General features: G+C 35.0%; 1 protein-coding gene across 1 annotated transcript; it reads right to left on the bottom strand.

Annotated features, from left to right (window-relative positions):
• Nucleotides 1-1534: 1534 nt before the first annotated feature.
• LOC127950762 (peptidase inhibitor 15-like) lies at nt 1535-5241 on the bottom strand. The gene is made up of 6 exons (XM_052548020.1): nt 5094-5241; nt 4641-4936; nt 4087-4205; nt 3699-3831; nt 3511-3626; nt 1535-3362 (listed from the first exon to the last, which is right to left on the bottom strand). The coding sequence occupies exons 2-6, from the start codon at nt 4905-4907 to the stop codon at nt 3227-3229; spliced, it is 771 nt and encodes a 256-aa protein (XP_052403980.1). The 5' UTR covers nt 4908-4936; nt 5094-5241; the 3' UTR covers nt 1535-3226.
• Nucleotides 5242-12271: the final 7030 nt, after the last annotated feature.

Genomic DNA, 12271 nt, shown 5'->3' with positions numbered 1-12271 from the left:
GAGGCTGCTTTTCTCATTTATAGTGAACTTCTAAGCCACGCCCACAAGCACATCGACACACCCACAGCACAGAAGCATATATACCGATGAAAATATACGCATAAATACTGTTGCTTCTTCTCTGCATGTCTAGTCAAAGTCAACGAAGATTTGTGCTATTTTTATTTGTGTTCGTGTGGTAGGTAGACCTCCTACGAAGATGGCAGAATCTTACATTTTTGACCTTGTTGGGGCATTTTTTATCCCCATGAGTAAATCTTTACTGTAACTCTGTAACTCTTTTAACTTTTTTTTTTTTTAATCTAAAAATCCAGGTTTTCTGTGAAAGTTAGGTTTACAGGATAGAATTTTACTGTATAGTTTGTAAAACTATCTATCTATCTATCTATCTATCTATCTATCTATCTATCTATCTATCTATCTATCTATCTATCTATCTATCTATCTATCTATCCAGAACAATGGACTGTACAATATTGAGATACTGTATCACTGACCAAACAAACACTAGATGGCAGCATTGAGTTATTTTTTATTTTTATTTTTTTTTAAGCCTTCACTAAATGGATAAAAACTTTGAACTCCATGAACTCTGAATGCTCTCCAATCTCCACAAACATGAAATTTGAGATGAACATCTGTATGGATTTGTATCTTGAATTTTATGAGAAGCTTAATTTATCAGTTGGTATTTCTGGCAAAGTTGCATATTTTCATTCTGTAACCTTAGTAAAAAAACTTACATTTAGATGTATACTCTACAATGTGCACATTTGTTGATAAAGTTGAAAAATAATGGTAATTTCATTGTATCTGTTGGCCATGAAGGCCTTCAGCAGGCCCAGTTAATGTATGCAGTGGTTCTGACCTACATTCTGCTGAGGGAGCTGGGTTGTTATGTTTGTTATTTGGTGGTGGTGAGGGGGAAAGTCTTTCGGGTTCTTTCTGCTTATATCCATTAACAATATTGATGTCTGCTAAATGTAAGAAATAAATATATATGGGTTTGGTTTTTTCCCCTGTGCAAACTTTTGGCTCACTATTTCTCATATTTCAGCTTAATCAATATGCAGAAATGCTGAGAATGTTTTCACCAGATCAGTCTTGCCCAGTGATCAGGAATATTTTCAGGTGACTCAAAATTTGAGGCCTGAATTTTTCATCATAAACAGAACAGAAAGGCATAAATTCAACTACACAAGAGGTAAATAAAAAATAAATAATACAAAAGAAAATATAGAAAGTGGATCAGCAAAGCAATGCTGCAAAACTGTCCAGGAATACTGGAACCATTTTCATAGACAAACATTTACAAAATCAATAAAGGCCATGAAGTGCAGCAGGCTCTGAAAGACAATGAGCAACATGTGCCAGGAACATCTTAGAAATGTGTTTACAAATGAACTCAATACATCTCTTGAATTAGAAGAAATGTCAGTGTATATTTGCAAAAGCAATACTTTAAATGCAGTGTCAACCTCATGTAAACTGTAGCCCAAAAAGCACACTCACAAGTAATAAAGACTTCTTTAATAGTATATTTTCAGCACAAAAACTGCATATTGGGCTGAAATAAATCATCTCAGTGCAATATGTGCTATCCTGTGTGTAGGGAGATTTAAGATCATGTGATCTAATGATTCCTTTTTTAAAAGAAAAAAGGCAACAATACTGCTACTATAAGTTTGGAATGAAGAACTAATGTCAGTTAATAACTCTCAGTGAGCCACCAATTAAAATAACAGTTTGCTACAATATTCTGGCACAAACAAATGTTTAATACAAATTTATATGAGATTATACAATCATTTGATAGCTTAGATGCACCTTCTATCTTCCAGAGAACTACAAAATGAGGATGTGGAGTTGGGGAGAGGTCACAATCTGAGGTCATATAAGCGTAACCATAGCAATGTTACTGTTCAGTAAACATTATGTACTGTATAAAGCAATTCAAATTCAGAGTAACAATCCTTGTCATAGAAGAGCACCATTTCATGATCATTTATCACGGACTGCCAATTTAAGTAAAAGCAGCATGTACACACCAACATAAAAAAAAAAGGAAACACATATGAAACCTTTACATGACCAAATAAAAATGTTGAAAATACATTTAACATTATAAATACAAAAGTGGGTTTTGGTCCTGAAAATGCACGGACAGCTTTAAAAATTAAATTAAATAAAAAAAAAATAAAAAATAAAAAATAGCTTGAATGTTTTATGTCTAAGTACCTTGGAAAAGCCGTAATGAAACCGACTTTTTACAAAATAAAGAAATACATGTGTATAAAAGTATAGAGCAATGAACTAATCTATTGATGAGCATCAATATGATGGCTGATTCTAAAACAGTCATGTTAAGATTGTATTAACATTAGCACCATTTCTGGAATCGACAGTATCACATACAAAAAGGCAAATATCTGCTGTACAAAATCAATATAGATTTAAAAGATCTGAGATGTAGATTTGTTTGTTTCTTGATCTAAACAGATTACATCACTTGCTCACCAATGGATCCTGTGCTGTGAATGGGTGCCATCAGAATAAAAGTCCAAATAGCTGTCATAAACATCACAATAATCCACGAGTAATGAACATGACTCAAGTTCATCATTTAACATCTTGGAAAGTAAAAAGCTGCATGTTTGTTAGAAACAAGTCCATTATTAAGGCTTTTAACTTTAAAATGTGGTTTCTAGCAAAAACAAAAATACCCATAGTCCATAATAATGCTTCCTTAAGTGAAAAAGTGATTCCCCTGTTGTCCTCTCATTCAAAATCCACCGACATATTTGTTTAGAACTGCTCTAGACTAACAATGCTTGATCAGTGCGTATTTCTTTTCTGATACTGACTCAGATACTGATGCTTCACTGGAAGATGCAATATTTTGGATAGAGGACTTCTATTTTAACCAGAAGCAAGTCTTTTTAAAAATCATAATGATTAATTTGTTTATTACAAACACGCAGGTTTTCATGTCACAAGATGTTTTTGATCCAGCGGATTCATGGGGAGTACTAGTGGATTATGATGTTTTTATCAGCTGTTTGCACTCTCATTTTGACAGCACCCATTCGCTACAGAGGATCCATTGGTAAGCAAATGATGTAATGCTAAATTTCTCCAAATCTATTCTGGGAAAGAAACAGACGCATCTAAATCTTGGATGGCTGTGTTTTTTTTTTTTTTTTTACTATTCCTTATGACAGACATCTTATTTAAACCAGTACATGAAGTTTGAGTTGATGGCAGGAAAGCACATGTTGTTGCTGCATGAACCTCCGTAGCTTGGAGGACAGGCTGAGCATGGCACACCGACTCTGTAAGGTGCCTCACCAATCCAGTTGCCCCTGAAAAATAGGGCAGTTTTAAAAATATACCATAATGATGAGCATGCATAACACCTTAGTCATGCGCTGGCATTATCAGACTGAGAAGGGTACACTCTGTCTTTAATATCTGGCTAGAGTTGCATTAAAAGATAAAAACATGACTAACTTTGGAGAATAATTGCAGACCAGGTAAGTAGCCTCCCTCCACACTGCGCCCCACACAACCATGTTGTAACAGGTTTGGATGGCACATCCAACTCTGTTTGATGATGCCCACACCATCTGTAAAATTCACAGAGCGTCTCATATTTTACTGTATGCTTAATCTGAATTATGACTTGTTACCAAACTCACTTGTGTGTAATGTGTGCACATGGCTCCATAACAGCGCATCGGACAGCGAGGACTGCAGTCATGTGGGTATGGAAACACATAATCTCTGACCTCATCATACCAAGGTTTAACCAGCTGAAGAATGGAGCGGTAACTGGCAGGAGCAGAAACAATTTGGGTGCAATTTAGAAAATGACAGAGAAAAAACAAAAAGCATTATCTACTGGACAGCATCCAAAACATGGTTCTGGTCTGGCCCATTGCCTTGAGTCCTTAATTGCATGGATAATGCTGCCAAAGCGACATTTCAAGCCATTAAATGAACACAATACTTCTTTATTCTAAGAATAATAAAGATCTGAGAGTTAGTTCTATCAATAGCAAACAACTGTTCACCTGCAAGACTTACTTGCCAGTTCGGACTGAGAGGTTTTGACCCAGATATCGAAGAAGATAAGAAGGTCCATGTTCCCAGATACACATGGCTGCCCAAGCCTCTGCTGACCTGGCCAGGCCTTCATCCCATACCTAAAACAATATAACAACAGTTAATTGTGTGGGGTAAAAATGCAATATTATTTTTACAATTTTTAATATACCTATGTGTTTCATATAAGACGGCATTTAATCATGCACACACACAAACTCATTTGTTATAAATGTTTACATTAAATCTAGACAGTGTGATTATAAAATTCTATGTACAATAAATTAAAAAGTCTTTTTTTAATACCTTTAAAGCTAAAAAGTAAATTTATCTTTGGGATTAAATGGCTTGAGGCTATTATAATAGGCTTTTATAACATTTTATTGTATCCAGCAGGAGGAGCTGTCGAATGATATAGATGCAGCACCGCAAGTCAATATAATACACTTTTTATAGTTTTGCTATTGAGAGGTAAAATGCTGCATATTGTTTCTTTGGAAAGATGGAAAGTTGAGAGGGATGAGTTGGTTCCTTACCATATACTCCATGTTGGCTGCAGGTGGGAAAACATTCGCTCGCACCTTGTTGTGATAGTCCAGAATAGCTATCATGTCACCTTGCGAAATGTACCGTTTTCGCCTCGATTTGGGCATGGATGCTAATCCGTCAGTCCCCATTTCCGATTTATTGATAGTGATATTAGTTCCGGTGAGCGTTTCAGTCCCATTTCTGATAATCCAAGCGCTCGAGTCACTGGCTATGAGTAGAAGCAGCATGTCGGTAAAAAAGCTGATGCTCTTCATCCCTTTTTGGATTAATAATCACTGATTATCTGCAAATAAAATAATACCCATGAACATTTACGTCTCAAAATATATATATTATTAAGACAAAATATCGAAAAACATATTTTAAATATTGAAATGACATATAAAGTATATAAAAAAGTTTATAAAGGTTTATATAAGTTTTCTGCATCAAGATCGTACCGTTGAAGTGTTCGTATCTGTTTTTGAGTGTGCGGTGAAGCAGCAGCTCTGTGAGTCTCAGTTATCCTGATGGAGATCTCTCATCCTGTCCACTGCTGCATCTGGCTTTTATACTGTGCTGCTGGGATCCAAGAGGCAAACGCAAGGTGCTCTGCTACCCGCCGGTTACCTGAACAGGGCACGTTTCCAGCCAGCATGAGGCCAGCGCACTATCTTACACTCTTAGGCTACTAGTGAAAGTCTAGCTCCAATTCATGTCTATGTCTATATTTATATATAGATAGATAGATAGATAGATAGATAGATAGATAGATAGATAGATAGATAGATAGATAGATAGATATAGAGCCTACAATGTAACCTATATAAAAAGTCATAAATGACATAAAGCATAGCTTTTCTTTGTGGAGAATACGTTATTTTAATGGACATAGCTAACTTTTCTCAGTGTATTTAACAGCTTAGGTGTGGAAAATCAGTGAAATATGGTTTTAGTATTATATATGTTTTTTTCTTTTCTTATTCATTATACAGATACACTTGTTCAGTGTTTAAATCCAGAGAGCCCATTTGCCAGCATGTGTGTAAAGCCGAGTTAAGAAGCCCTTCAGAGGCATATCGTTTTCCTTGGCAGGTGGAAGCTGACTGAGAGCAACGTGACGCACATATGACCACACTCCCCCTTCTACTCTCCTCCCTTCTTCCGCTGAACTGTGAATTTGTAGGTTTTCTTGGAACTGAGTGTTACTGCTTATGCTTTCTTCGGTCCAAAAGGGAGATGTTTACTGTGTCCAAGCAGTAATTAGCCCTAAGTTAGAAGTTTAGCTTTTGGGTAAAATAAAGGAAATATCTGGCATTTTATCAGTGGGTCTTCTCGCCACTGGGCCTTCACTCTTAAAAATAAAAGTGCTTCATGATGCCATAGAACCTTTTTGTCTAAATGGTTCCATAAAGAACCTTTAACATTTGAAGAATCTTTCTTTTTCACAAAAGGTTATTTGTGCCGAAAGAAGGTTCTTTAGATTATAGAAGGTAAGAAAGAGATGGTTCTTTGTGGAATCAAACATGGTTCTTCAGTGGCGAAGAAACTTTTTAAACACCTTTATTTTTAAGAGTATAATAAAGATATTGTGTAATAGGCATTTAAAGGCAAGCCTTTCTAGGGACTTAGCATGATGTATTCTCTGTTTGCAATGCATAACAAGGCCCAGGATGAGGTTTCTATTTAATACCCTCAATTAGCCTTAATAAAATGGACAAAACTTATTTTTCAGTTTTGCAGAAAGGCACTAAAGCAACGTCTCAGTATCAACAAACTAAAACTGTGTATACAACAAAAAGTGTATAAAGAAACTTTAGAAAAATACAAGTAACTGAAAATGGCATCATCTGTGCAAAAGTAAGAAATGATAAACAGCATGCAAGAAGCCAGGGCCCGTATTCACGAAACATTTTTTCTTACCACTAGGAGATCTCCTAAATAGCAGTAAAAGTTTTTAGCTGAGTTTTCTCTTAAAACCTATTCACAACTCTGCGGAGACATCTTTTACTAAAGGAATGGACAGAAGTCTTAAGCTAAGTGCAAGGGCGGGGTTTACCTCATTGCTATTGATGATGTCAGCATGCTTACTAACTATGCACACAGTTATTGGCTGAGAGTCTCTGTCAGAGACGTTTTCATAGAAATATTGTTGATTGCAATATTATGCTGCCATATTCAAATAAACATTTTAAAATAAAAATGTTAATTGCCTCATTCAAATAAAGATTTTAAAATGCAGGCTGTGTCACTATTAAACAAGTAGGCTAGGCTATATATTCAGCTAACTGTCAGCCTCGTATGTAGGCTATGCTTCTTGTAAACAATTAGTCAATATGCAATAGGGCTGCCCTTGACTAAAGTTTTTTCCGGTCGACTGGTAGTCGTTAATTTTAAGCATTCTTTGACTATTAGTTGCACTTTTATTAATAAACCATCTAAATCATAATAATGATCCTTTAACTGGCTTCAGAGTCTAAGCGCTCAAGCACAGGCAAAAAAAAGGCTTGCCACAGTGCATTGGCAAATAATAATTATGAATGTGTAAGTAAAAAACAGCAAGTACATTGCATTAACGTTCTAATAATTTATTGTTACACTAGTGCTTTCTGTTTTCAGTTTAAGAGATAAAGTCGGCAACACTGACTCATCATATCCGCAGTATACGCCCTAAATGCATGTTTCATGCGGATTACATAACATATTACATAGCCTAATAGATTAAATAGCCTAATCTAAGAATATTTGTTTTCTATTTGAATTGGTTCATTTAAAAGTTTCACTCTTTATAGGTATATTTTTCATGTCTGTAATAAGGCAAGAGTTTCGAGATGCTTTCATTATTTTATTTCATTATTTTACAATGCAACTTTTCGTTGTTGTTCTAAGTGCACACAAACAAACATAGAATCTATAAAGATACAAAAGATGTATTATTACTCTTATCTGTATGACCAAAAATGACAAAGAATTTTAAGAGCAAGTGAGCGCAGCGGCGCCTCCATCTGCCCTGCAGTGAGCTACTGTTCGGCTTCCATGGTCCACACAAACAAGTGAACTGCACACTTTTTTTTTTAAAGTGTTGCTTTAAAATTGCAACTACATACATATTTCAGATAAAAAGCCATATTTGTGGTCGATGAAGGTTAGTTGAGCATAAGGATGTCCTGCCCGATGTAATATTACCACAAAGACCCACCGTTTGTCCATCACAGACTGTATGATTTCGCAACTTCATGTGGATCTGCGACTAGCGACTAATAACATTTTGCTAATATGCATTTAAACAGCCTTTTAATTATCAGAGTAGAATAATCATGGCTGATAGTAAGATATGCAAACATAAAAAGAAAACCAAACTGGGTGTGAGAACAGCTAGCCTATTTATTACAATAAGAATTTGGAGTTGCATAACCTCCAAAACAAAACAGATACCTTTTTAAATGCTCATTATTATCAGATGTTTCTAAAATGTTTATATTCTGAGGTAGATTGCTGGGAACAGCCAATTTAGGACAGTTTAGATTTGGTTTTAGGGACTTAGGAGTCCTCTTCACGACTCCTAACGTTTCACAGATTTAGGAGCTAATTTTAGCACTAAAATGCATTGTAAAATACTCTTAAAACAAAAATGTAAGAGTCCTTAATTTAGGACTGAGACGCCCATTATTTTGTAAAACTTTCTCCTAAATCAGAGAGTTATGAGCTAATTTTAGCCTTAAGACGTTTTGTGAATACAGGCCCAGATGACTAAGGTGAATGAATATCTGGAATGGTATGAATTTCCTTTCACCCGTGCACAGTATTTGATTTGTATTGGATGAATAATTTGGGCTGTGTTTGAGTTTAAGTATACATTTCACACAGACTGCGGTTCACCAGTAGTAAAATAATACAAAAATGCAAGCTTTTTGCATATTTTATGTATGTTGGCCTAGTATTATGCTGATTAAATCCATTATTACCTTATGATTTAATATTTGATAATTTTACAATGCATATTCATATTTAGTGGACATGTACTGTTAAACTATTACTGAAGAGTAGTAGAAAAAAAAAAAAGAAGGTCTACTGCCAAACCATCCATAACCTTGCTGAGCATTTGTGTGCTCCACCCAATGATGTTCTTGTAAACTGGAAGCTCATAGTCAAAGAATAACGACTTTATTACCCTGTGCCCTGTTTAGGAGGTAATACCATCCCAGTGAAACGTCCAACTGACAAACCTGTAATCAGAGGACCAGTTCACTCAAGTCAATTTACTTCTTTAAATAACTACTGTTTGTATTCCTTAAAACATTATTTTCATAAACCTGGTTTTATGACTAGTATTCTTCAAGTTCTCCAGCAATTCAAAGTCTCTTGCTATGTGCTTATGCATTGGACCTATATATTTAATTTTCATTATTTTCCATGTCCTATATGGTCATTCACACAATCAAAACTATTCTATTAAATATCTTGATGACCCAAACAAAAATCTATTTGCATCATAAAATGGAGTACATATTTCTCTGTAAAAAAAAACATCTGTTACTTAATTGAATAACTTGTGGGATAAATGTAATAAGAATAGAAGTTTGGCACACACATATCTGGGGCATTAGTCAGTTAATTGGCTAAGAAATAAATCTTACTGTAATATAACTACGACAGGGTAATGTGTTCCTTGACAAAAATCAAAGATCAGCCAAAATACATTTATTCTTAAGAGAGCTTTGTTGCATAAGATAGGGTGGCCGTTTGTTAATGTTATAAATGATTTGTGAAATAATGCAACATTTCTGTAGTTGATGTGCCAAAACATTGTCGGAGTCCACCAACAGTTGTATGATCTCAAACCAATTTTGTTGAAAAAAGAACGTGTTTAGCAAAAATACAATATTAAGTCATCTTTAACATGAGTTCAGCTGAACATTTTCTTTCATATTAAAATGCATTAATTAAAAAAAAATGTAATCTGTTTTTTAAGTCTATACATCATTAATAATTTGTTAAATGGATTTGCAGCCAAAACCAATGCATCAATATGGTACAACGCATGCTATTATTGGCCTAAAACAAGATTATTTCATTCAATATGTAACGGTGCAATGGGTTCTTGCACTCAAATCCTAAACTGTCTGTCCAGGGGATCTGTCACTGCAATACATGTAATATAAAAGGTTTGGAAAACAAACTATGACAGTCCTGACAGCTTGTAATGAAAAACATTTAACAAAAAAAAAAGGATTTGTCAGCATGCACTCAAAGAGTGTGTCGGCCATGGCAAGCAGTCTTGTGTATCTGATATCTTAATCAAATACATATCCATATTCTCGGAATAGTCTTCTGTTGGAGAATTTCAAAACATCTCTGACATCATTTCTTGCCTCATTGTTTACTTACGACCAATTGGGCTCAGATTAGACTCAAAGATGACAGAGAAACTAGCCCAACAGTTAAGATACAAGTCAAATTCTAGTAACAATTGATAACTTGCTTTCATGTTATTGACGTATAAGATTATGTCAGAGTAGGGAGGGGAAAACAGCCATTCTCCCCTGAAGGAAACTGCAAGCACAACAACCCTCTCAGTGCTCCATAAAAGAACTGGACTACAGCTTGTATATGAAAAAACGTGAACGAAGACACTCTTGAACACAAAGAGAACAAACCTCTAATGCACTCACTTAAAGTGCTAGACTGTTTATAGGAAGATCTTATCATCATTGTAATCTAATATACACTTTTTTGTCTATTTATTAATGTGTGAGGTTTATGAGCACTGTAATAAAAACAACTGTATTTCAAATGAAGCACATTAATGTCTATAACTAGGGTTTAAAGCTCATGAAGCACTGTTGGGAGATTACCAACATACATCCTCTGGTGTCTCTATGCCGAATTTCATTAACACTAATATATTTCCTTTAAAAGAGTCATGATTCAGTGTAGTTGGCTCAGCCAAATGAACTGTCTGTTTCATATTGAGTCCACATGTAATCCTTGATTTACCTTCTTACAGTTGAAACTGATATCAGTGGTGGACCTTAATATCAGCTCTCATTTTGTGACCACCATGATGCAGTGCAGTGATTTTCTCATCAGGATTTTAATGGCAAATGATTTAGAAGTTGAGTTTCACACAAGCTGCACAAAATAAATAATTTAAACCACGTGTGGGAATCTATAATCAAATGAAGAAATCTTAAATATAATGTGGTTTTTATAGCAATAAATGGTTATTTTGTGGCTTGGCAATCTTGTGTTTTTGGCAAGATATAGATAATGGAGGTCTAACAGTGCGGAAAAGGATTTCACAGATTAGATTTATCTACAGGACATTCCCTGTATGGCCCAGAGTATAATTTGTTTAACACAGATATATTGACCAATGGAGAAACAGCATCTGTGCTACTTTCTTTTAAAAACTGAATGTGAAGTGGCCATCATATGAGTGAGACATTTAATTATTTATTGAAGTGATTCAATAAAAAACACTATGTCTAAATTCACAGTATTCATACATGCAAACAAACAAACAACAACAAAACAGTAAAGGTCCTGAGGAGGACCTATTACATTCTTCATGAAGTCTTTAAAATGCCATGATGAACAAACATTACTGCCACTTGAAAACAGCAGCTGTCAAGAGCCATCATCCATGGGCGAATGTCCCATTTACTTTAACAATGCTTGATTTGGCCTTCACAGCTTCTGAAAGGGTGTGGCTTTGAAGCTTCCATCCTTTTGAAGATTCAGCCGCTAAATTGGGACACTTGTGTGATATTGTGACATTTATGCAATATTGCTTGCATACAGTATGTCAGAAGAAACTGAAAAATTGAATCAAAGTCTGTATTAAATGCAAATCGGACTATTACCAGCATGTCAAAAAGAACATCAAAACCCAGCAAACGTGCTAAAAATCATGAAATTCAAATATATATATATATAAGAATATATATAACAAATTCACTAATATACATTAAAAAGACATTCAGAACATGGACAATCCCACCCTAAACCTTATGCTGAAAACGAAGGAAAATTGGATCACATTTGGTGCTGTTCTGGCCAGATCACAGCACAAGGGAAACCAAAGCACTTTAAATAAATGTGAATTATAGTGTGCAGTGTGGAATAACGCACAAACTAATGTAGAATGTTGTAAAATGTCATGTTGCATCAAAGGGAATTTTACTGTGGTCTAGACCGAATGGAACAGGAGCTGTATTTTTTGCAGTGATTAAAGTGATGGTGCACTGGGCTGGTCAGTGTCTGGTTTAGATAGGAAGTGGCATTGGCCGGCATTTTCAGTGAAGGAGGAACATATGGACACTTGTTTCAAATCTTAGATTCATTACAACACCATATGTATTTAGCATTGCTCCAGTAGAAAACATGCATACATTAAAAGCATTGAATCATTTTGGATTAAAGCCAAATGTATAAATGTGAATGTCTGAATCTGTCTCCAGAGCCTTTCGATATGTGTACGTAACAATTCTTTCTGCATTCCAACATTTTTTCTTCTTCCTCAATTCACACGTATGCCAGAAAAGAAACCAGCTTTCAGGACCATATATAGAATTACACTACAAAAATAGAACTAACAGACGGGATTTATAAATATTCAAACTATTAATGCAGAATA

Source organism: Carassius gibelio, chromosome B2, assembly GCF_023724105.1.
Source record: "Carassius gibelio isolate Cgi1373 ecotype wild population from Czech Republic chromosome B2, carGib1.2-hapl.c, whole genome shotgun sequence".
Lineage (NCBI taxonomy): Eukaryota > Metazoa > Chordata > Actinopteri > Cypriniformes > Cyprinidae > Carassius > Carassius gibelio.
This window is presented reverse-complemented; position numbering and strand designations above follow the sequence as displayed.